We start from the raw sequence: 21,818 nt of genomic DNA, 5'->3' as shown, positions 1-21,818 counted from the left end.
ATGGCCTGAGTCTACACGAGCTAAAGGTTTAGCACCAAATTCTCTCTAGATACCCCCATCTTACCTTAAGCCGGGAAGCCAAACAACAGAAATGTTACTTAAGAAACCCACCAAGGAGAAAATGAGGAAAGTTAACAGCTATTTGATTTAGAGGTGAAAATCATTGTTGCTTTACAGATACCTAGAACCCGATGGATATAGATGTCTTGTAGAAGGGAAAAATCTTTTCTCCATTAAAAACTAGTTCATGCTTTTCACATTTTTTTCTAACATCTCAAAAATGCCGTTAGAAATAAATTGAGCTAAGTTTTTCAGGTGCAAGATTAGATATTGCTTCAATTAAAAACAAATTGAATGTCATTAAAAAGAAATAATAAGAATGTGTAATAATTAATGTGTGATATTGTGCACTTGGATTGTGATATCCAGCTTACCTCTTCCAGAGTGGTCTGACTCACTAAGAAATTTGTGATATTCAAAGCAGTCTTGTTGGTTTCCAGCAGATCAAAAATGTTTGCTACTCCTCCGGCCGTGACTGGCACGTGATACTCTAGCATGCTCAGGTGCTGATCCTGCGGGACCAAAGGAAAAAGATGGGTTTTGCAATGTCAGGTAAGATGGACTTGACTAGACATAACTTTGGCCAAAAGCTAGTACAAGTCCTGAAGTCCATTCCACCGAAGATGATGCTACAGTGTAAACAATGGGTATGTTTTGAAACTAACAGCTTGCAAAGATGAGAGGAAAAGTTTGATGAATGTCAAAGAGAAAACAAATACAAAGCTAATGAAAATTCCAAAGCATTCTACATTCGTGTGCAATTATAAAGTCATTGTGGTCTCACCTAGAAAAAAAAATTGTGGAATGATATTACAGATGTCAGATTATGCTTAGTTCATGTAAGTGGCTTTTTCAGATACCACTTCTAGAAATTTTGGTTTTTTTTAATATTAGACTTGTTCTAAAAACCTAGAGATTAGCTGTTCAATTTATATTGGCTAAAGATGCTAGATTTCCAAAGCACTTCCTAGGAAAAATCTCATTCAAATAATGCCACATTCTTTCTCAACTCAGTCTAAAATTCTTTTCAGTTTATTTAGTCCATAGGATCACCATCTACTTAGTAATCTATTCTTAGTTCTTTGGGGTATCTTTAACATTTTGCTTTTCTGCATTTTTTTCTTTTTCTTTTTTTTTTCATGAGAAAGATTGGCCCTGAGCTAACATCTATGCCAAACTTCCTCTACTTTATATATGGGACACCACCACAGCATGGCTGATGAGTGGCGTAGGTCTGCACCCAGGATGCAAACCAGAGAGCCTGGGCCACCAAAGTGGATCACGTGGAACTTTAACCACATGAACACAGGGCCAGGCCCTGCTTTTCCACATATTTCATGTTACCATATGCTATTTATTTTCCCTCTAAAATAACTCTCAAATTTAACCTTTCCTTCTGTTTGCACCATCATTATTAGTAACCTGATGCTCATCACTGCACATCTGAGTTACTGCAACAGGTTCTTCAGAAGCCAAAAACTATATACACTCATTTATTCTGGCACAAAATAGCTAGGATAATATTTCCTAAACACTAGTTTGATCAGGGTGTTTTCTTACTCCAGAATCTACCCTGCAACCTGCATGGGTCGGATCTAGACTGTGTACTGTAGCCTGCGATTCCAGACTTCGTTACCGGAAACGCCTCTTCTCATTCCTTTGCTCGCTGCCCAGCCCCTCTCACCGACTCGTTTTTGCATCACACCTGTCACTGCAATGAGGCTATCTTACTTATTTGTACCCCCACATTGTTTTGCCATTTCCTCTTTAGAGGTTTAGAAAGCACCACATACTTATAAAGAGTGGTCTGTTTTGGAAGAAATCAAACTTCATCATCACTGCATTGGCCTTGCATAGCCCTGGCCCCATGAGGAACAGACCAGGGCAAAATCTGGTCTAAATCTCAGCCCTCAGTGAATTAACACAGGTTCAACCCAGAAATTCACTGAAAGAAAAAGCACTATGACCAACATGATTTGTGCAAGAAAAAAGCGTCCTTTACTTTTTAAATTTGATTTTAATTTAGATGAAAGAAAATGGACAATGATAAGAATCATAAAAGCTATTATTTCCTGGAGAACTTAGCCAAGGCTTGGGAGGTTGAGGCAAAGGTATTTTGTAGAAATAAAAGAATTGTTTTTAAAAATGCACTCCTTTGCTCTCTAAAATCACTTCACATTAATATGGTGCCTTATAGTTTACAAAGTATGTTTGTGGATGTTTTCTCATTTAGTTCTCACATCAATCTTATGCAGTGGATGTCATTATTCCTATTTTATAAATGCAAAAATGAGGCTCAGAGATTTTAAATGTCTTGCTGGAAATCACACAGGCAGAGCTGGACCTCAGCCTGAGTCTTCCAACTTCTTTTCACCATTCTGCACCGGATCCCCTTTTAAAAACAATCGTTTGCTATAATCATCTTATACAAATTACCCATTCATCGGAGCTGTTATAATGATAATTTTTTGTCAAGTGCGTATATTTCACGTATGTAGCATGTGAGACACAGATGCGTATATCTGTGTGCGTCCATCCTCTTGATATGTACAGTCATGTGCCACATAAGGATGTTTCCGTCGATGACAGGCCGCATATACGACGGTGGTCCCATAAGATTAGTATCACACAGCCTAGGTGTATAGTAGGATATACCAGCTAGACTTGTGTAAAGTACACTCTATGGTGTTCGCACAAAGACAAAATGGCCTACCAACACATTTCTCAGAATGTATCCCCATCATTAAGCAATGCATGACTGTATATGTAAGACGAAAGTAATTGAATGATATTTCAACTACTGTGGGACTTAAGAACTTGACTTCCAAGCAATTCTGCTCAAAACTTTTTGGGCTTAAATTACAAATGAAGGGAGCAAAGGAGATATTCTCTTCCAGCTGTGACATTCTGGAACTCTAATTTTTTTCTAAGAAGAAATGCCCTTAGTCACATAATATCTATCATTCCTCAGTTCCCTGATGCATATAACTAGTAAACTAGTTATGTACACAACTCAAAAACTAACACAGTATGATCATAAAGAAATAAATAAAGGTATATAAAAAGGCTACGTTACTTTTAAATAGCTGCAAAAATGTGTAATTAATTTGAAGATTCTGTTTGCTCATATTAAGTGTGCTTCCGAGTATCTTATGCATCTTGAACTAACAAATATATTAAGGTTAATAATAAAGATATGGCCCACTTGAAAATGGCAAACATCTACTACAATATTAGATTATGACCAACAAAAGCGGTCAAAGCCAAAAGACAGGGCAATCTCTTACTTGCCTTTAGGTATGTTTTTGGAAAGTGCAGTTGCATGAACCTCGTGAGGGCCTCCATGCTCACTCTGGTGTTCTTCAAGTGCACCTTGACCGTAAATCCTCGTCCAAACCTAGAAAGAAAAAGTGCAAAATACAAGAGAAGTTACATTTTGCTGAAATAGCTCCCCTGGAATTCTAGATAATGAAACAGGACCCAAGCTGACCATTACAACCCCTTTTCTTATATAAAGACAGTCATTTTGCCATAAAAGTTCAGGGCATGTTGCAAACTGGAAATAGTGCACTAGCATGATTTTTTTTTTTTATTTCTACCACTATACAAAGTCAGACTCTGGACAAAAACTCTGTTAGAAAGAAAACAAAGTCTTGGCTTTCTTTGGCACTCACGAGTTGGCCATCAATGTCCATTTCTGGGGTTAAATAATTTCCAATTTAAAGCAAACAAGGTCTTGAGAGGCAAGTCATTGGAGATTTGGTGTCAACAGTAAAGATTAAAGTCATTGAGGTTTTAAAAATAAATAATAAATCAGGGCCAGCCCAGTAGCACAGCCATTGAGTTTGCACGTTCCGCTTTGGCTTTGGCAGCCCAGGATTGGCCAGTTCAGATTCTGGGTGCGGACCTACGCATGGCTTGGGAAGACATGCTGTGGCAGGCGTCCCACATATAAAGTAGAGGAAGATGGGCACAGATGATAGCTCAGGGCCAGTCTTCCTCAGCAAAAAGAGGAGGATTGGTGGCAGATGTTAGCTCAGGCTCATCTTCCTCAAAAAATAAATAAATAAAAATAAAAATAAATCAATAATAAATCAATACACTAGCTAACTGTTGGCACCTAAAATAGAGTTTGTAAACAAGTCACGACAGGCTCTCTGAGAACAACACATAAGACATCTTTCATCCCTTTTTCTTATCTTGCTTAATACTATGGTAAAAGAAAGACAAATTGTTGTACAGATAAAGGTATAAAGTCACACCATGAAGCTTGGAGATTAACATGGATATGTATAAGTGCATATGCACTCTGGAATATATAAAATATTAATTTAATTTTAATTTGATGGTATGGTATTTATGCACATTTCCCCAATGTATTCTTGATTAAAAGGTTTTGAATGTGGTAAAAATGTTAAATAGCCTACTGAAAGCCTGTGCAAATGGCAAATGAACCTGCTAGATAAAAATCTGTGTCTTCATGTACTTGTCAAGCTCTAATTTCTTATTCAGTAAACTCTTTTTTTTTAGGAAGATTAGGCCTGAGCTAAATGCTGCCAATTCTCCTCTTTTTGCTGAGGAAGACTGGCCCTAAGCTAACGTCCATGCCCATTTTCCTCTACTTTATATGTGGGATACCTACCACAGCATGACTTGCCAAGGGGTGCCGTGTCTGCACCCAGGATCCGAATTAGTGAACCCTGGGTCACCGAAGCGGAATGTGTGCACCTCACTGATTCGCCACCGGGCCGGCCCCTTCAGTGAACTCTTGAAACTGCTTCCTGGGAGTATTTTGGTTGTGGATTATTATTATTATTTATTTTTTATTTTTTTTAGTTTTTAGGCCTTCTAGCTTTTGGGGTTATGAACTAAAAATACATCTAACCCTTAGGAAGATAATTTAACTTTGAGGTGAGTCAATGATTAGCTTCTCCATTCCAATTTTACTCCTTATTGCAGGATAGGCTGCTGAGATAATCCTTGAAGGTGAGGATAGCACTGGTAGATCGATTACCCTACATCATATGTTAAATAATGCATTTGTTCCTCACCTGCTCTTTATATGCTGCAAAGATCCAATACACTGGAATCTTCCATTCACCATAATGGCCAACCTGGTACAGAGAGCTTCACATTCTTCCATGCTGAAAGACAGCAGAATCACGTCAGAATTCTGGGCACCAAAAATTGAGTTTAAGTTCATGAACATAAGTTTAACTGTTGTATTCTGGCACCTTAAAAATACTTAGTTCCTTAAAATGTCTTTTCCCTTGAAGAACAAAAAAATCTTTTAAAATATAAGTTCAATGTCTTCACATAGAGCTTATTCCTATTTCTTCTCAAACTTGAGGCCACCTCTCTCCTGGAATGCCCTCTCTACTAAACATGCTATTTCTTCCAAGCTCTTTCAAGCCTTGACTCAGGACCCACATCTCCTAAGGAACATTTCCAAAATATTACTGAGCTTTTTCTCATTATGCCTCATACTCTGTATTCAGTTGGCTTTTATGGTCTTGTATTTGTGACTAGTCAGCCTGTACTTGATTATATAATCTCAGATTTCATGGACTCTAATCACTGGAGGAGATCTTAAGCATCACCCAGTCCACTTCATTCAAAAGTTAATGGAAATGAACATACAGTGTGCCAGGGCAAGGCTAGAATATAAACAAGTCTCTTGATTATAAACAAATCTAGCGCTTTTTCTACTCTATGATAATCACAATGAAAGGATGAACTTAATACATGGCCAACTTTACAAGAAAGGCACAGATAAAACGCTTTAGTAGCTTTTCACTTAACTGATTGGACGGGTCTCTATCATGGAGGAGGTCTGTGAGGGGGTTCTTAAAGGACTGGTAAGATTAGAACTTGGAAAGATTTTTGTGAAAAGGCCATTTCCGGTAGAAAGCAAAGCCAAAGAAAGAGGTTGGTGATAGGAAAGGGCACTGAGTGTATGTGGAACCACGACTCACTCAGATTGACTGGTAGGAGAGGGTTGTAGGAAAAAAAGTCTAGAAATTTAGATGAGGCGAGATAAGAAAAGGCCTTGCGTACTACGTGGAAGGATGCTGAACTTTGTGTGACGGGGAATAGGAAGTCCTCGTTAAGAGGGCCTTAGGTCATGAGAAATTTGTTTGATAAAGATTGCTTAGGCCCTGTCCCACTGCAGGAGCTGGATTCTCACCATGAAATCTCCCTCATTTGCTCCTATGACTATAAACATAAAATATTTTCATCCAGTGGTGGACACTCAATATCAACGTATGTTACAGGAGGTTTCCTTTTCCCACCTATCATCCTAAAATCATGTCGTTTGACTTTAAAGTGCTTGCACTCGGTTTACCTGTGCGATGTGAGGATGACGGAGCATTTATTCTGCACCTCCTCTGAAATGATCTTCCAGAGGTGCCGTTTTGACTTAGGATCCATCCCAGAGCTCGGCTCATCCTTGGTAGAAAGTTACAAGAAAAATCTATCAAATTAGTTAATGTTTGATGAATTTCTTTACACAAGTCACCACATCTCACTTGCCTGGAATAGAAATCACTTTGCCAAGTCTTGTGACTAACTGGCTTTATACTCTATAGTCTTCTTTCTGTCGCTGTCAAAAAGCTCACAATTAATCACTAAAAATTGTCAATCTGGGGGCGGGTCCCTGGCTGAGTGGTTAAGTTTGCGCGCTCCCCTGCAGGCGGCTCTGTGTTCTGTTGGTTCGAATCCTGGGCACGGACATGGCACTGCTCATCAAACCACGCTGAGGCAGCGTCCCACATGCCACAACTAGAAGGACCCACAATGAAGAATATACAACTATGTACTGGGGGGCTTTGGGGAGAAAAAGGAAAAAAATAAAATCTTTAAAAAAAAAAATTGCCAATCTGTTTTAAAAAGTGTCCCAGTGAACTTGACACCCTGTTACTTTACACTTGTCTCTTATATTTCTTCAGAAAAAATTCTGCTTCAATTATTGACAAAGCAGAGTTTTTTCATGTAATACTACATTGTCACATATATATTTGAAGCTACTTCGACAAGATTTCTACCTTGCTGCTGACAGCAGAATTATGGCTGTGAGTGATAATATGGTATGTGAAGTAGAAAAAACGCAATTTGATTTTTCAGTTAATGTGTTTGAGGTGGTATTTTTAGTTTTATGTTATTAATTGAAATTTAATACTCCTGGGGAAATAAGAATAAGATTTGCAGAAACCGCCAAATAGAAAGATATAAATTATATTTTAAAGTAAGTTATGTTTTGAAAAACTGCTCAGACACAAAATTAGAAATGTAGCAATGGATAATCTAAACAAAGAATAATAGATCCTGACAGATGATTAAAAACAAATTATAGGTCAAGATTTGGTAAAAATTAAAAATGTCTATCTGTAATGGAAAGTATGTACATAGGAACACCAGAGGCTGGTTTTTATGTTAAGGGGTAAAATTTAAATTTAAGGAAAGGAAGGAGTTAATTTGGGGAAACAGTAAAGGATATATTGTCACTGTTTCTATTGTTCCTATTTTTAAAGACAATAGCATATATAGTAAATGCATACAGAAGAAAACACAGTATCTTTCTCTCATCGCGTATATTTCAGTTTGGCTCATTAATACGTAATATTTGCATAGCATTTTAAACATTTGAAAGTATTTTACATCTATTATCTCATAGGGGTGCCTAAGGATTGTTTTGTTTAATTTAACAGACACTTACACAATAGAATTCCACCATAAGCATCGATTGGCGGTGGGGGGCGGGGGGGGGGGATGAGATGCATTATAAGCTTCCGGGATCACAGAAAGACGGGTTGTGCATCACTCTTATCTGGGCAGTTTAAATGAACTGATCCTCTGTATGACTTAATCCCTGGAATAATGTGGTAATTCATAATTAGATTTTTATTGCATATAGTTAAGGCTCTTTTGGAGTTTGGAAATGCTTGAATGCAGGAAATCTTCCAAAATAAGGGCAAGCTTATTTCTCTGAAATAAGCACCTTTCACAACATTTGGCCTGGGGAGCAGAATGCTATGTTATCCTTACATGGAATTTCTATTTCCAGGTGATCAATTTAATTTTCCATCTCTTAACCAAAATATAATTGTGGAATTCATTTCTTGCCTCCAAAATAGTCACATAAAGTAGAATGGCATATTGTCCATCACATCCCAAGCTAGATAACTCATATTTTTAAGTAACAAGGAAATAAAATTTTAGCACAACACATTGTCTGAAAATGTGTCTTTCCTTTTTGGTAGAAGTTGGAAAATATGTTAGATCACCTGTTACTAACAGAGCTGATTTTTTCAGCAACTGGGAATCAAGTTCTACCATAGTCCATCATTTTACTCACTCATTTGAATATCCTGAATTTGTTTCAGCTACTTGCAATTCTCATGACAAGTGTTTCCTCTGAAACTGACTGAGCCACAGCTTCAAGCAAAAACATTTTTTTTGTTTTGTTTTCCTGAGGAAGATTCACCCTGAACTAACATCAGTAACAATCTTTCTCTATTTTCTATGTGGGTTGTCGCCACAGCATGGCCACCAATGAGTGGTGTAGGTCTGTGCCCAGGAACCAAACCAGGGCTGCTGAAGTGGAATGCACCAAAGTTAACCACTAAGGCCACTAGGCCTGGCTCCAGGCAAAAACATTTTTAAGGGCTTATAGTATAACCAGCACATAGTGAGACCTCAATAAATGCTTATTGCAATAATGATAATGAAAAGTCACACACACACATGTAGTTCTAATTATGGAGTAGCCTTTTTCACGATGATTCCCTTACCAGCAATAGAATGGAAGGTTTCCCTATCAAGGCCAGGGCAGTGGATAATTTTCTCTTTGTGCCATAACTGCACATAGAGGTGGTCCTGTCCTGGTAGGGCATCAGGTGAAGCCTTCTCAGGAGTCGATGAACAGTCTGTGGGCAGAAGAGAGAGTCAAGCTGGCCATCCTCGCCAAACCCCTTATAGCACCGAATAGAAGGAAAGCTACTTGTGAAACAAAGCTTTAGTATGAAGAAATAAATACCCCCCAAAATTCAAACATTTAAATTCAACATAAATTTTTGTTTTACTTTCAAAGGTCCACTTAAAAATTAATAGTTCATTTAAAGAGAGCAATTCTGTAAAGGCTCCTTTTCAAATGGAATTCTTTTCCCCCAAATGCATCTGTGTGTGTGTGTGTGTGCGTATGTGTGCGTTTACAATTGTTCTTTCTGCTGCATTAACACAGGATTTCCTGGCAGAGCTTAAAAGAGCTAAAACAGAATTCACCCTTTCACAAGGCAGGTTTCTCACTGATTGTGGTCTCTGTTACATTTTTCCTCTTACTGAGGGGCGAGTTGTCACAAGGCTTTAAATCTATTTAAAACTGACCCAGTATCAAAACTTTAGCATATTAACTTAGGAATTTTGGGTTCTTGTAGCTATTTTTGTAGTTAAATAACCTTGGCAGATAGTGGGATCCTAGGAGGATTTCAACAGGTCCCATGGTTGCAAAAGTAGAGGAAATTGCCCTCAGGGTTAGCCATTCCATTAAAAAGGCAAATAATTGTAGCGAACTACAAATCACATTGAAAAATAAAATTCGAAGCTATTCTATTTTACTTGGCTATTTTGTAGGTAATTCCATGTTTCTATATTTATCTGAGCACTAAAGTGTGGACAGGCATCACGTGCCAATGCTCAACCCAGAGCCCGAAACAAGCGCGATCTGTTATGTGATGGTTCTCAAAAGGTGCCTGACAAGCACGGGCCAAGGCGTTTCTAAAGCTGAGTTCAGAGGTGTGTATATAATATACACGATCAACCTAAGACTGTATCCATTATCATCGTCAGGAGGAAAATGTAGTTTTCTAGAAGTCAGCTTGGTCTTGAAGGTGGGTGGGTGGGAAGCAGAAATAACCATGGTTTTCAAATCAACTAGTTTTTCACATTTATACTCACTTCTTTAATATGTTTTTCTGGAATCCCGTGTATCCTAGCATAGAAATACAAATGTTCTTCCACAGTTACCAGGTCGTCTAAGGCATCTTCCTGAGGACAGTAGCCAACTAACGAGCTGTGAGAATCAACGTGAGCCAGAGATCTGGATCCAGAGAATCGAAAAGACACATGAGTTTCAAAAGATATTTCCCTCGCAGGGGCCGGCCCAGTGGCGCAGCTGTTAAGTTCACACGTTCTGTCTTGGGCTCCCGGTGTTCACCGTTCGGATCCCAGGTGTGGACCTACGCACTGCTTGGCAAGCCATGCTGTGGTAGGCATCCCACATATAAAATAGAGGAAGATGGGCACAGATGTTAGCTCAGGGCCAGTCTTCCTCAGCAAAAAGAGGAAGGTTGGCAGCAGATGTTAGCTCAGGGCTAATCTTCCTCAAAAAAAAAAAAAAAAACTAGAAAAGATATTTCCCTCCCAGCCCCCAAATGTTGGAAGATAGCTCTATTTTGGTCATGGTGATTGGTGATTCTGATAAAAAGAGGTAAATAATCCCACCACCATAGTCACATTTAAAGGCTTAAAAATTTCCACTTGCTTGGAAAGTTGTTCTTTCCCTAAGGATTTCATAATATAACCACAAAATAACATAAAGAGTTCATTTTAATGATTTTTCTCATTTAATTCTGTGGTGCTCAGTAAGTTGAAGTATTTATTTTTCATACCCAGTCTTATTTCTGATCAAAATGTTTCCGCTTGAAGGAATTATGTCTCCAGTCAGCATCTTGAAAATGGTGGTCTTTCCTGCTCCGTTGACCCCAAGAAGCCCAAAGCACTGGTTTGGGGGGAGAAAAAGAGACGTAAACCTTAATCCAAACCAAAGACATGTTACTATTGTATCGCTTATCCTCCTTCTCCTTGGGGGAAATAAATTACCAGGAAAAATAAATCCTGGAATTATTCATGGATATCATAGTGCACTGTTGGCATTTGATAAGACTTTCTCTTTTGAAACAAAGGAGTGCTTACCTAGCTTTTTTTCCTTTAACCACCGGAACACTGTACACCTCTGTGCAACGTGATAAAAGGCCCCACAAGTAAGATCTACTAAGCTGATGAAGTAATTACCTTTCTAAATTTCACATTATTCACACAGAATCATAACTTTACTGAATAAGCTACTGAAGCAACAATTTTTTTTATGCTATCGAAGATACGTGATGCATTTAGGTTGCAGCTCTGCCTTAACATGGCTTCCAGGAAAATGGCAAGAATAAACATGGATGCAGTTGTAGGACCTCACTTCTGTAAACTGATTTCTTTATGTTGCCTTTTGAAGAGACCTGGAAACTAACAGCTGAAGACTGCACCCTACACGGGCTTCTTGACTGAAAGTCCACCCCTGGGAGGACGGTGGCTTGGGAAGGTGCTCAGGACGTGGTGTGTGGTGCATCCTCCCTGCCAAGAGGGGAGACTTATAGGGTAAGTAACATAGGGACAGGTGTAAATTTTATGTGTAGACTGCATCAAAATATTCAGAGGTTGACTTTCACATTTCTAGAAAAAAATTAAGGAAGGATAATGATTTTTATTTGTCACTTATTGTGCCAATAAAAAGGACAGTTACAGACCAGACATTGTTCCTCACCTCCCCAGCAGGTATCCCAATGCTGATGTTATTTACAGCTATAATCTTTTTGTGGATAAGTTGGTAGGTCTTTGTGAGACAATGGAGTTGCACGAGGTCAAATTCATCCCCACCGTTCTCAACTCTTAACCTTTCAGCTCGCACATCTTCATCTTCATCTGTTATTTCCATTACAGGTGAAGAACTGAATTTTCTGAAGAAGATTCTGAAAGATGGACCCAATGATTTGGCGTCAATGATTTTGAAATGGCATCACTCAAGTCTGACATTTTTTATTGGGTTCTCACTTCACTAAAAGCATGCTATCACATAGTGGGTTTATCTTAAAGTTTGTTATGCATTATATGCTCCTCAAAAAATTTAAAAATTAGTATGGATGCTCTTCACCATATTTGCTATGATATTTGGGAAAGAGCTTTCACTTTCCATGCTTTAAATGCTTACAGATCCACTGCTGCAATTCAGAATCCTAATTTCAGTAACAAGGGGGTCATTTGGGTTTGAAAGTTGCTTCCTAACAGAGACCAGAGTCATTAGTAAGACTTACTACCTAAAAGCGCACAACGAATGATCACCTTTTTTCCAATCTTGTCAATTTCTTGTTTTATCATCAATAATGTGAATGTTATTCTACATTCTTTTTATTGTGAATATCTCACCTAGGATCTAGCCAATATGTTAAGGTTAACAGCCCTGAAAATTCCCTGTCTCAAACCCACCCCAGTATCTTGCCTAACAAATACCAAAGCAAATGAAACCAAACAAAATTTAAAAACCCAACAAATCCATTCTGGCAGTCCTCGCAATGTCCCGCTTCTTTTAATGATATCCCCAGAGATTCCTGCTGTGATGTTTTCTTTGAATCTTCTCCATACCAAAGTCCACTCACGCAGTCAGTCTCTCGGCACTGGAAATGCCTTATAACACTCTGTCATCGATCACTTTCTGTCCATGTCTATTACCATCATAGGCTTCCACTCTTTCTCACCTAGATTTTTCCAGGAACTGCAAACTGCTCAGTGTCTCTCACTCTTCTATTCTAATCTGCATTACCTCCACAAAATCACATCTTCTAAAGCACCATTTGGTCATATTGCTTTTTGTTTGAAAACCTTTAATAAGACTACTATTTGCTTGGTGAATAAATTCCAAACCATATCTCTTTATCCAAGCATTCAATAGACTCCATAGTCTCCCAACCTCATGCTTTAATTCCTACTTTTTCATTACATTTATTCTATGTTCTAATCAAATCGTACTACTCTTTTCTCAAATGTGCCCTAAGATTTTTTTCTCTCTTTGCTCGTCTTTCTTTTTTACTATTATTAATTTAAAGTTTATTTTTCAATAGGTGATACACGATTACATGCACATCATATATTAAAATTAAAATGGCACTAAAGAATATGTAACAAAAAGTAAATCTCCTTCAACTATGTGCAGGTCTTTTCAGCAGAGGCACCCACAATTAGAGATAGCCTATTCATATGTATGCATCAATAATACACCTTTCTTTTCTTTTTAACTCAAATGGTGATATACTTTATACATAGTTCTGAACCTTGCATTTTTCACTTAATAAATATTGTAAGTAACCCCAAATATTACATAGAGAACTGCATCATTCTTTCCAATGGCTGCATAGTGTTTATGAATGTATGTATATAATTTAATCAGTCCCTAAATGAAGGACATTTAGGTTGTTTTCATTCTTTTGCTATTAGGAATTGTTGTTATGATGACTATCTTTATACATACATAATTCTGCATATGTGTGAGTGTATCTGTAGGAAAAATTCCTAGAAATGGAATTGGTGGGTCAATGGCATGTGTCTTTCTTTTCATTTAGGATTCTGTCCTGACTTTACTCAATTTTCTTTTCCTAAATCCTTTGCTAATATGCTACACACTGAATCCTCTTTCCCCATTTCTCTTTTCTATTCTTCCAAACTTAACTCAAAGACCTCATCTTTTGTTTACGTACATATTTTCTCTCCACCACTCAATCTTAATTTCCTTAAGGCCAACTTGTGCTTCTTTAATCTTACTCCCTCACTCTATACTTCACTCTATACTTATCTTCAACCTGTACTTCACAGCAATACTTGCAGACACATACTAAGGTTTGATAACTATTTACTGAATGAAATGAATGGTGAATCATGCTATAATTTTTTAAAAATTTTGAGCAAAAATTTCCATATTACTAATGGAAGACCTTAGACTATTGACCCCTCCTTGAATGTTTTGAATTGAGTTCCATCATGGTTGTCAAACACATGTCTTCATTGTATTTACCTGAGTTTCTTTATTAACCACTCATTGATTAAGAGTCGCAAGAAAAAGAACATGGTGCCCTGAGCAACCAAAGCCACAAACATGGCGCCCAGTTTATCCATCTCAAAGGTTTCGCTTGGGTACTCCACTCCATATGCTCTCAAGAAGTCTAGGACTGACTGTTGTTGAGAAAGTTCAATCAAACCGTAGCCAAAACAGAATTGTGGGAAAATCAGGAAAATGCGCTTGAGAGTTTCAGAAATAAGTTCTAAAGTCTGAAATAAGAGAAATAAAAGTGAAGCTCAGTGTTAGACATCCAACAAATTGACAAAAATTTAAAGCTAGCTGTAGACAAATATTGAAACCTGAGAAGCTTATCTAGATTGGTAATTATTTCACACGTATGTTGAATTTACATATAAATATCTACTGTAACCAAATAGTGGAGATTTATTACTAAAATAAAAGTAGAAAAGGATTATATTTTTTTGAGATGACTAAGGTGCCAGACAAAGTCCTGGAGGCAGAATCATTTCTAGACAGGAATGTAGGAACAGCCGGGGTGTTGGGGTCTGATGCCGGGCATTGGTAGGTGCCTGAGTAAAGGAGGTATTCAGTACAGTAGAGTTTCAGGACCTCAGGTAATCCCTTCTTGAAGAGGGACTAAAATGGTGAAATGAGATGGAAGGAGAGACAACCTATCTCAACGAGGAGCAAATGGCTCATTTTCACGTTATTCACTCTTGGGGCCAACCACTTGCACCTCATGAAATTTCTTCTTCCTCCTGTAGTGTGCTTGTCTGTTTTTCACTTCACTTCATTTCCTCTCTATTCGTTTCCATTCAATTGCCTGGCACTGTTAGTGCTTCCTTTCTCACTAATCATAATTGTCAGCTCTGAATGGAAAGTGATGACTACAATGAAGTAGACTCTAACACATGATTGAAAGGGAATGAATTAGGTTTCCCTTCTGCGAATGTTGAAATGAATCTTAACCCATGTCAAATAACTAAGCCATTGTCCCTGTCACTACCATACCATAATAATTTGTTAAGGAGTATAAAGTTCAGCTGATCGATTGGTTGTATGATTTTTGTAGTGGCATACAGTGCATCTGATTCCACCTCCATCATCCCATTCAAGCCTTATCAAATGTCAATAGTTTTGACACTGGGAAATACAATCAGAAGCATTAACCCAGATAAAGCCTAAAAAGAATTTTGAAAGGCCGTAGTTTCTTCTCTACTAAATTTAATAGAAGCAAATGAAATTCCTCTTTTCTATTTAGAGGATACAACATACAGAAATTCTTTCTACCCTGAACGTGTTGAAGCGTTTGATACATTCACTGAAGTTTAGCAGACTAATAAAAGACCTTACCGGGTCATTAGGCTTTTCCTTGGAAAGAAAGTATACCACCGACAGGGAAACAATGGAATTGATGCCGAAAAAAAGGTTGATGCAGACATAAGTGATGAAAGCCATTCCTGTTTCATGGAAGAGCCCAGCCAGCAAGTACATCCAAGAAAACGTGGCATACCTGTATGTTAATAACATTAAGATTTAAAATTTGTTATTGTTAGTGCTCTGGAGTCGATTCCAACTCCTAGCGGCACTGTGGATAGCAAAGTGGAACCCTGCCTGGTCTTTTTGCGCCACCTTCTCACCTTCCAGCACTCTATCAGACAATGCTCTGCTGTTATTCACAGGGTTTTTGTGGCCAATTTTTTTCAGAATTGGGTGGCCAGGTCCTTCTTAGTCTATCTTAGTCTGGAAGCTCTGCTGAAACCCGTCCACATGGGTGACCCTGCTGGTATTTGAAAGCCCAGTGGCAGAGCTTTCAGCATCACAGCAACATGCAGCGGCCACAGTGTGACAACTGACAGATGGATGGTGTTGTACCCTGACCGGGAAACAAACCCAGGCCTCAGTGTGAGTGTGCTGCATCTTATCCACCAGACCACCAGGGCTGGCTGAATGAAAATTATGCTGTAATTAATTTTCTTTGTTTGGGTCAAAAACAGGAATAAAAGAGAGCTCTAGACACAAGGTTTGACAACTCATCTCTAATGTTTATTTTCACTTTGTGACTCCATCTAAATTCTTATTTATCTATTTAGGAAAGGGACTCCTTTAAAAAAAATCCAAAGGATATTTTTTAAATGACAGTAAGAAGTCTCTCTTTTAAGGAACCTTGAGTAGTCCTACATCATTACAACTGCAAATTAATTCCTCCTAAAGATGGTGTTATTTCACCCAGGCAAGACTTTTTTTTTTTTTTTTTGCTCAAAAATATGAGTTTAATCAATATAAATCTTATAATTTAAAGTTGAGAAAAAATAAAAAATAATGATGTTATTGTAAGCCAGGTAAGCAGATGGCGCATGCTTAGGAGCTGGATGTCCTGTTTTGAGCAAATACTTGAACCTGCTTTGGGGTAATGAAGTAGAAGTAGGGACAGAGAGATCCTTCATCAGCTATGATTGCTAACTAAGTGGATACTGCCCGTGCATTCAGGGCAGACAGAATTACTATGCTAAGCGCTGATTATGTCAACCTGTATTACCCTAATACAGAAACAATATTATGCGTGCGTTGTAGACATCTATAAAAATACAAATAAAATAAATACATACGAATATATGTACCTTATAATGCCATATATACTCATAACTTGTCAATATATAAATCCATATATGTATACACATTTTTCTGATCATTCTAAAGCTTCTAGTTTAACGTAAATTAAATTACACACGTATTGCTAAACGCAACAACTTGGTACACAGTAAGTGCTCATTAATGGTGGGTATTGCTATTAATAACAACATTCATTTTCAGAAGAATTGTACTTTACAAACTGTGGACTAGCAAGTGTGATGTATTGTTAGTCATCACTCATGGCTAATGAAACCCCAAGATCATTGTAAATTAGCTAATGAGATTAGGTCTTGTTCCTGCCTAGGAGTGTTTAATTCTGTTAATTCTTTCACTGTAGCTTACCCAAACAGCAGAAGTAGGAGAGAGACAGCGCCTAGATTGTTTCCACTGTAGAAGGCAGGTAACTTGAAAATTGCAATGACACCAATCGAAAATGCTACAGGCACCAAGTAGAAGACCTATGGGAAAATGTAAAACTATGCTTAATATATGGCAAACATCTTTCAGAAAAAATCAATAGCCCTTCTAGTCCAAAACTGTAACAAGTTGACCTAGAAATATTTGAAGGAATGAATTTTTATTTATGTTCCTGTTCCTTATAATGTTTAGTTTATTTTACATTGATTTCGCTCTAGAATTTGTCTCCTGCAATATGAGGTCAAGCCTGTCTCCATCTGTATAGATATACATGGAGTGCCTGGTGTTCCTGCCTCTAGGCTTTGAGACTTGGGATCATCCGGTGACAGAGGTTCAGTAAGAAAGATAAAACAGTCAGGAATCTTGGTATTAGATTCAGTCCTCAAAGTATTGATTTCATTTTGAATGCTGGAACTTTCTCAGATGTTTGATTTCTAAGGCTTGATTATCAGTGTGAGCCACTCTGTGAAAAACAGCAGGGCAGCAGGTCCCAAACATTCTCAGAATCACAGGTGTATGAACAAAGAACTCAGTGTTTCATTGACAAGTAGAAACATTAAATGCTAAGGAGTTTGCAGTAAGACACACACAATGAAAGAGATGGTAATTTAATTTGGGGGGAAAATCTCCTAAGTTGGAATGAGCACCAGATACATAACAACAGAATCTAAGTAGTAAGTAGCCCTTCACAAAAGTGTGCACTTGAAGCTTTCTTAACATTAAAGCTCCTAGTAAGTCCAGAGAATTACCATTCTTTTGAATTTGACTTCTACAACAAATGCATTTCAGACCTCACTGGATACGTTAACAAAACGGATATGCAGTTAATTACTCTCCAACCCTTCAAATCAGTGATCTTTACAGCATCTTAGACAATTTCACCATAATCACCAGCCAAATGTATACCCATCCTGGGCTTTTGGCCAACACTGGCACATTTGGAGTTGAGAATAACCATCTGAACTTTGGGACAATTTTATGCAAATGAAGGAGCTATCAATGAAATTCATCCTTTATTGTCCCTACTAATCTTCTCTAATGTGTTGTTCAGCAGGGGCTGCTACTTTGAAGTTTTCACTATTGGTTGATTAAATTTTTATAAGCTTGATTATTTGGTACCATTGGGCAAAGCTATTCTGCTAAACTTCTATTTCTCCACAGTAGTGGTTCTTGAACTTCAGTGTGCATAAAATACCTGTGGGGATTTTGTTAAAAACGCATATTCTCCAGGCTCCACTCCAAAGATATGGATCTGATAGGTCTAAAGTGGGGCCCAGGAATCTGCCTTTCAAGTGTCCTGGGGAATCAGATACAGGTGGTCCTAAGACCACAGAGATGAGGGTACGTGGATTTCTCTTTCCTCCAACCCCTGGATGAATATAAGCCTGTTGCAAATTATTTCTTTGATGAATTTACTAACTTTATGGTAATGATCTGAACAAACTAGGGTAAATAAATCTTGAATATAAAACTGATGTCTTTTCCCCAAATCAATCTTGTCCTTCCTTCAACGACACAAGTTACTCACCATGTCATAAATGAAATTGGTGACCCAGTAGCATGTCACACCGAGGCCTGAAATGTGCTGCAGCTGCTTGGCTTTGGTCTGATGCTCCTTTACAACGTAGGTGACAAAGCTGGCGGTGGTGACAGAGTAGCCCATCAGGATGGAGAGTGCCACTAAAATATCGATTAAGCTGCTCATTCTATAGTGAGCAATAGGGAGAGGAAAGCACACATAAGTTTTCGGAAGTCTTTGCCTTTCAGAAAGATTCATGACTAAAACCATCAACAACACAGTCTAAGGGTTGGCTGTGACACAAATAAGTCCTCCTGCAAGGCAGCCAGATAATATCTTCTCTATGACTTGGCTATGACCCTGGAAAAATGCAGCTCTCGTGTGTCTGAATTGACTGGGGATATTTGATAGAAAAACCTCAGTCTCCAAGGGTTATGGGGTGTATGCAAGGGATACGTAGTTCTTGAGCATAGAAATAGCACTTAACTGCTATGCAGGGAAATTGAATTGATGACGCTCCCAGCCACTTGACTTATAAAGCGGCAGATTCTGTGAGTCTGCAGTCAACAAGCTGTACTTGGCAACCCCACTGTACACTCTTTCAGAAACTTCCTTTTATCCCAGTCAGTGGCTTATATTGCCAGTTCTTCTAGATTGGCATTCATTCAGATACAACTGTGATTTCCAATTATAGTACTTTAGACAGAGGCTCCATAAGCCAAGGAGAAAGTGTCATGCCGGAGATATCTACTTACGTGGCTTGTTCTTGGTCTTGCACTCCTGGATAGGGATGGCTGTACATGATAATGCCTTAAAGAAGAGACAGTTCTTTTCCTTAGTAGGAGTTCAGTTAATCAGAAATACCAATTTTTAGACAAATCATACAGAATACTTTCCTCCTTATGCAATGATCTCAAGAATTTTACTTTGGGGATAATTTTTTAAAGGAAAATGATTGGTTTTTTTCCCCTAATCTCATTAATCCCATACAATTAGGTGTATGGGAACTTTGGGGAAGGGATAAGAATTCACAATTCTTATATAGCATTTTCCCTTCTATTACATTTAAGCAATTGTTTGCACTTTCTTCTTTCTATCTGGTCACATATATGTTTGCATTTCTGCAGCACTTCAGAAATATACGACATTTAAAGGAGCAACTCAAAGGGAGACAAATTATATGAGGATCCTATAAAGAACAGACACCACAGCCATCCCTCTTTATTGTGCTATTTGCCATGGTGGGGAAATGCTGTAGCCTGATAGGACCCCTCCTTATCTTTTACTACTCCTAAGATGCCTATTGCTCCAGAACTCCACCAGAGGAGAGCTTGGGAGCTTCAGCCACTCCCAAGAGATTTCTCACTGAGACATAAATATCCAGGAGGATTCAGAGAAACTAGTTGGCTCTGGGAAAGTAGTCACTTAATTCCAATACCATCCTAAATTATTGGGATCCCCAGAGTTGATTGTACTTTCTGAGATCAAAACAAGGTTCTTTTCTCTCTTTCTTTAGAGGACCTTGATTAGCCAGAGTCAAAGTGGGCCGGCAACAGTTTCCCAAGGACCACAGTGTGAAGACAAGGTCTATACTGTCTAAGAAATTTTGGAAAAGAATGATAGGAAATGGGAAGAAGATAGCTCTTAAATATTTGTTCCTAGAGAATCATAAGCTGAGCCAGAACTTTCTCACTTACTGCTCATATAGTATATGCTCATTATATTAGGTTATTAAGGCCCTTTCACAGCACCAAAATGTAATAGATTATTCTAAAGTTATATTCTATTAACTTAAATTTATAATTTTTATTAAGTAGAATGTGACATATTTTGAGGTTGAATTCTGCAATTGTTATATGTTACAGAAAATAATATATGGTTAAAGCAAAACAAAGAAACTAACAACAGTAACAAATTTGACCTTAATTTTAATCATATCATTGGGGGTAGGAAATTTTCTTATCTTTTATGATGTTAATGAGCTCTCTTTTTACTGAGATTCAATTTTCCTCAGGGTCCTACTTAAACCTTGTTGCTGAATTATAATATAGGCAGGAGGCAAACATTTCTTTTATTTCTGTTTTGTATTTGAGTCAAGAAATACTCTAGTTCACCAGAGGGATCTTTGAAAATAAATTTATTCCACTATGAAAAATGGTGCTGAACCAATTGTTTATACATATCGTTAGCTGAAAGATCAAGTAAATGTGTCAGAGTTGGGGGTCTGTATCAAAATCCTCTCTCGGTTCTACAGCATCCAGCATAAAGTCTTGAGAACAGCGATTAGTCAATGAATGCTTATTAAATCTAATTGAATCTTAAATTTCAATTCTTTCCCCCACATACAATATACATTAAAAATAGGACATTTTCTGTCGTCTCTACAGTTGTAAACCTAAAATGAGATGCTTTCCACCCACTATTGCTGCTAATGCAATGAAGGACAAGAATGAACAGCAGGGTGCAGGCAGCAATGTGTCAGTATTTTTGAAAAAGAGCCTAGTTGTGCAACATTTGTTAGGGAAAACAAGCAAACCTATATTCTTTAGGACAAAAGAACAGAATTTTGACGTGAAATTAACCACTAGAGGGAACCACATGAATATCATAGATATTGACATTGCAAAGGAAAGCCAATTAAAAGATGTTTATTAGCATGTTAGAATTCAAAGAAAATCCATTTTACAGCTAAAGCAAAATCCCAGTTCATGTGGAATCCAGCAAAGATGGCTTTAAAAAGCTAGTGTAGTGGGCGAAGGTGGCAGGAGGATAATTGAGTTGATTTTTAAAGACAATACTAGCCTGGTAGAGCCCCCACATGCATCACAAAACAGTAAAAGTATTTCAGGGGAACCTGGATTGCTTCTTTGAAAGAAATCAGACTCCTTCCAGGGAGAGTGGGAAGCTACCACTGTCACAAGTCTGTATAAGAAAATTTAATAAAATATAGATGGCACAATCTCTCTATAACTCAAGCTAAGCCTTATTTTTAAATAAAAAAAAAACCAAACTTCTTTTTAGGATCAACATAAAGTTTATGTTCCAGAATTCTTAGTTCTTTAGACTCTCTAACTTAAAAAAACACAGTGGTAGGAGCCACAACAAGCCTGCTGGAGTCCAGAGTGACTTCGATTGCTTTGATCTGGGTAAAGAACACTAATGACAGATAAAACCTGAGTATGTGCTTCAGAAGCTGACCTTCTGAAAGTGGCACTGGTCTCTTGTTTTCACCTACATACATCTGCTATTTTCCGCTAGTCATTCTATAGCTTTTATACTTTCATTATCTGTCAT

The 21,818-nt window shown here is 37.9% G+C and overlaps 1 protein-coding gene across 1 annotated transcript in view; it reads right to left on the bottom strand.

The window, feature by feature from the left end:
- The window catches only part of ABCA12 (ATP binding cassette subfamily A member 12), a 160,682-nt gene that overhangs the window by 2,268 nt on the left and 136,596 nt on the right, over positions 1-21,818 (bottom strand). Inside the window, exons 40-52 of the mRNA XM_014843588.3 lie at positions 19,280-19,334; positions 18,534-18,711; positions 16,931-17,046; positions 15,308-15,467; positions 13,949-14,202; positions 11,651-11,855; positions 10,728-10,837; positions 10,015-10,156; positions 8,853-8,987; positions 6,407-6,510; positions 5,112-5,204; positions 3,352-3,457; positions 435-572 (exon numbers count right to left, since the gene is read on the bottom strand). Of these exons, the coding sequence (XP_014699074.2) occupies positions 435-572; positions 3,352-3,457; positions 5,112-5,204; positions 6,407-6,510; positions 8,853-8,987; positions 10,015-10,156; positions 10,728-10,837; positions 11,651-11,855; positions 13,949-14,202; positions 15,308-15,467; positions 16,931-17,046; positions 18,534-18,711; positions 19,280-19,334 (1,796 nt within the window). The remainder of the gene's footprint in view (positions 1-434; positions 573-3,351; positions 3,458-5,111; positions 5,205-6,406; positions 6,511-8,852; positions 8,988-10,014; positions 10,157-10,727; positions 10,838-11,650; positions 11,856-13,948; positions 14,203-15,307; positions 15,468-16,930; positions 17,047-18,533; positions 18,712-19,279; positions 19,335-21,818) is intronic.

Source organism: Equus asinus, chromosome 19 (genome assembly GCF_041296235.1).
Source record: "Equus asinus isolate D_3611 breed Donkey chromosome 19, EquAss-T2T_v2, whole genome shotgun sequence".
Taxonomy (NCBI): domain Eukaryota; kingdom Metazoa; phylum Chordata; class Mammalia; order Perissodactyla; family Equidae; genus Equus; species Equus asinus.
Note: the sequence above shows the minus strand (reverse complement) of the source record. Positions and strands in the feature narration are given on the sequence as shown.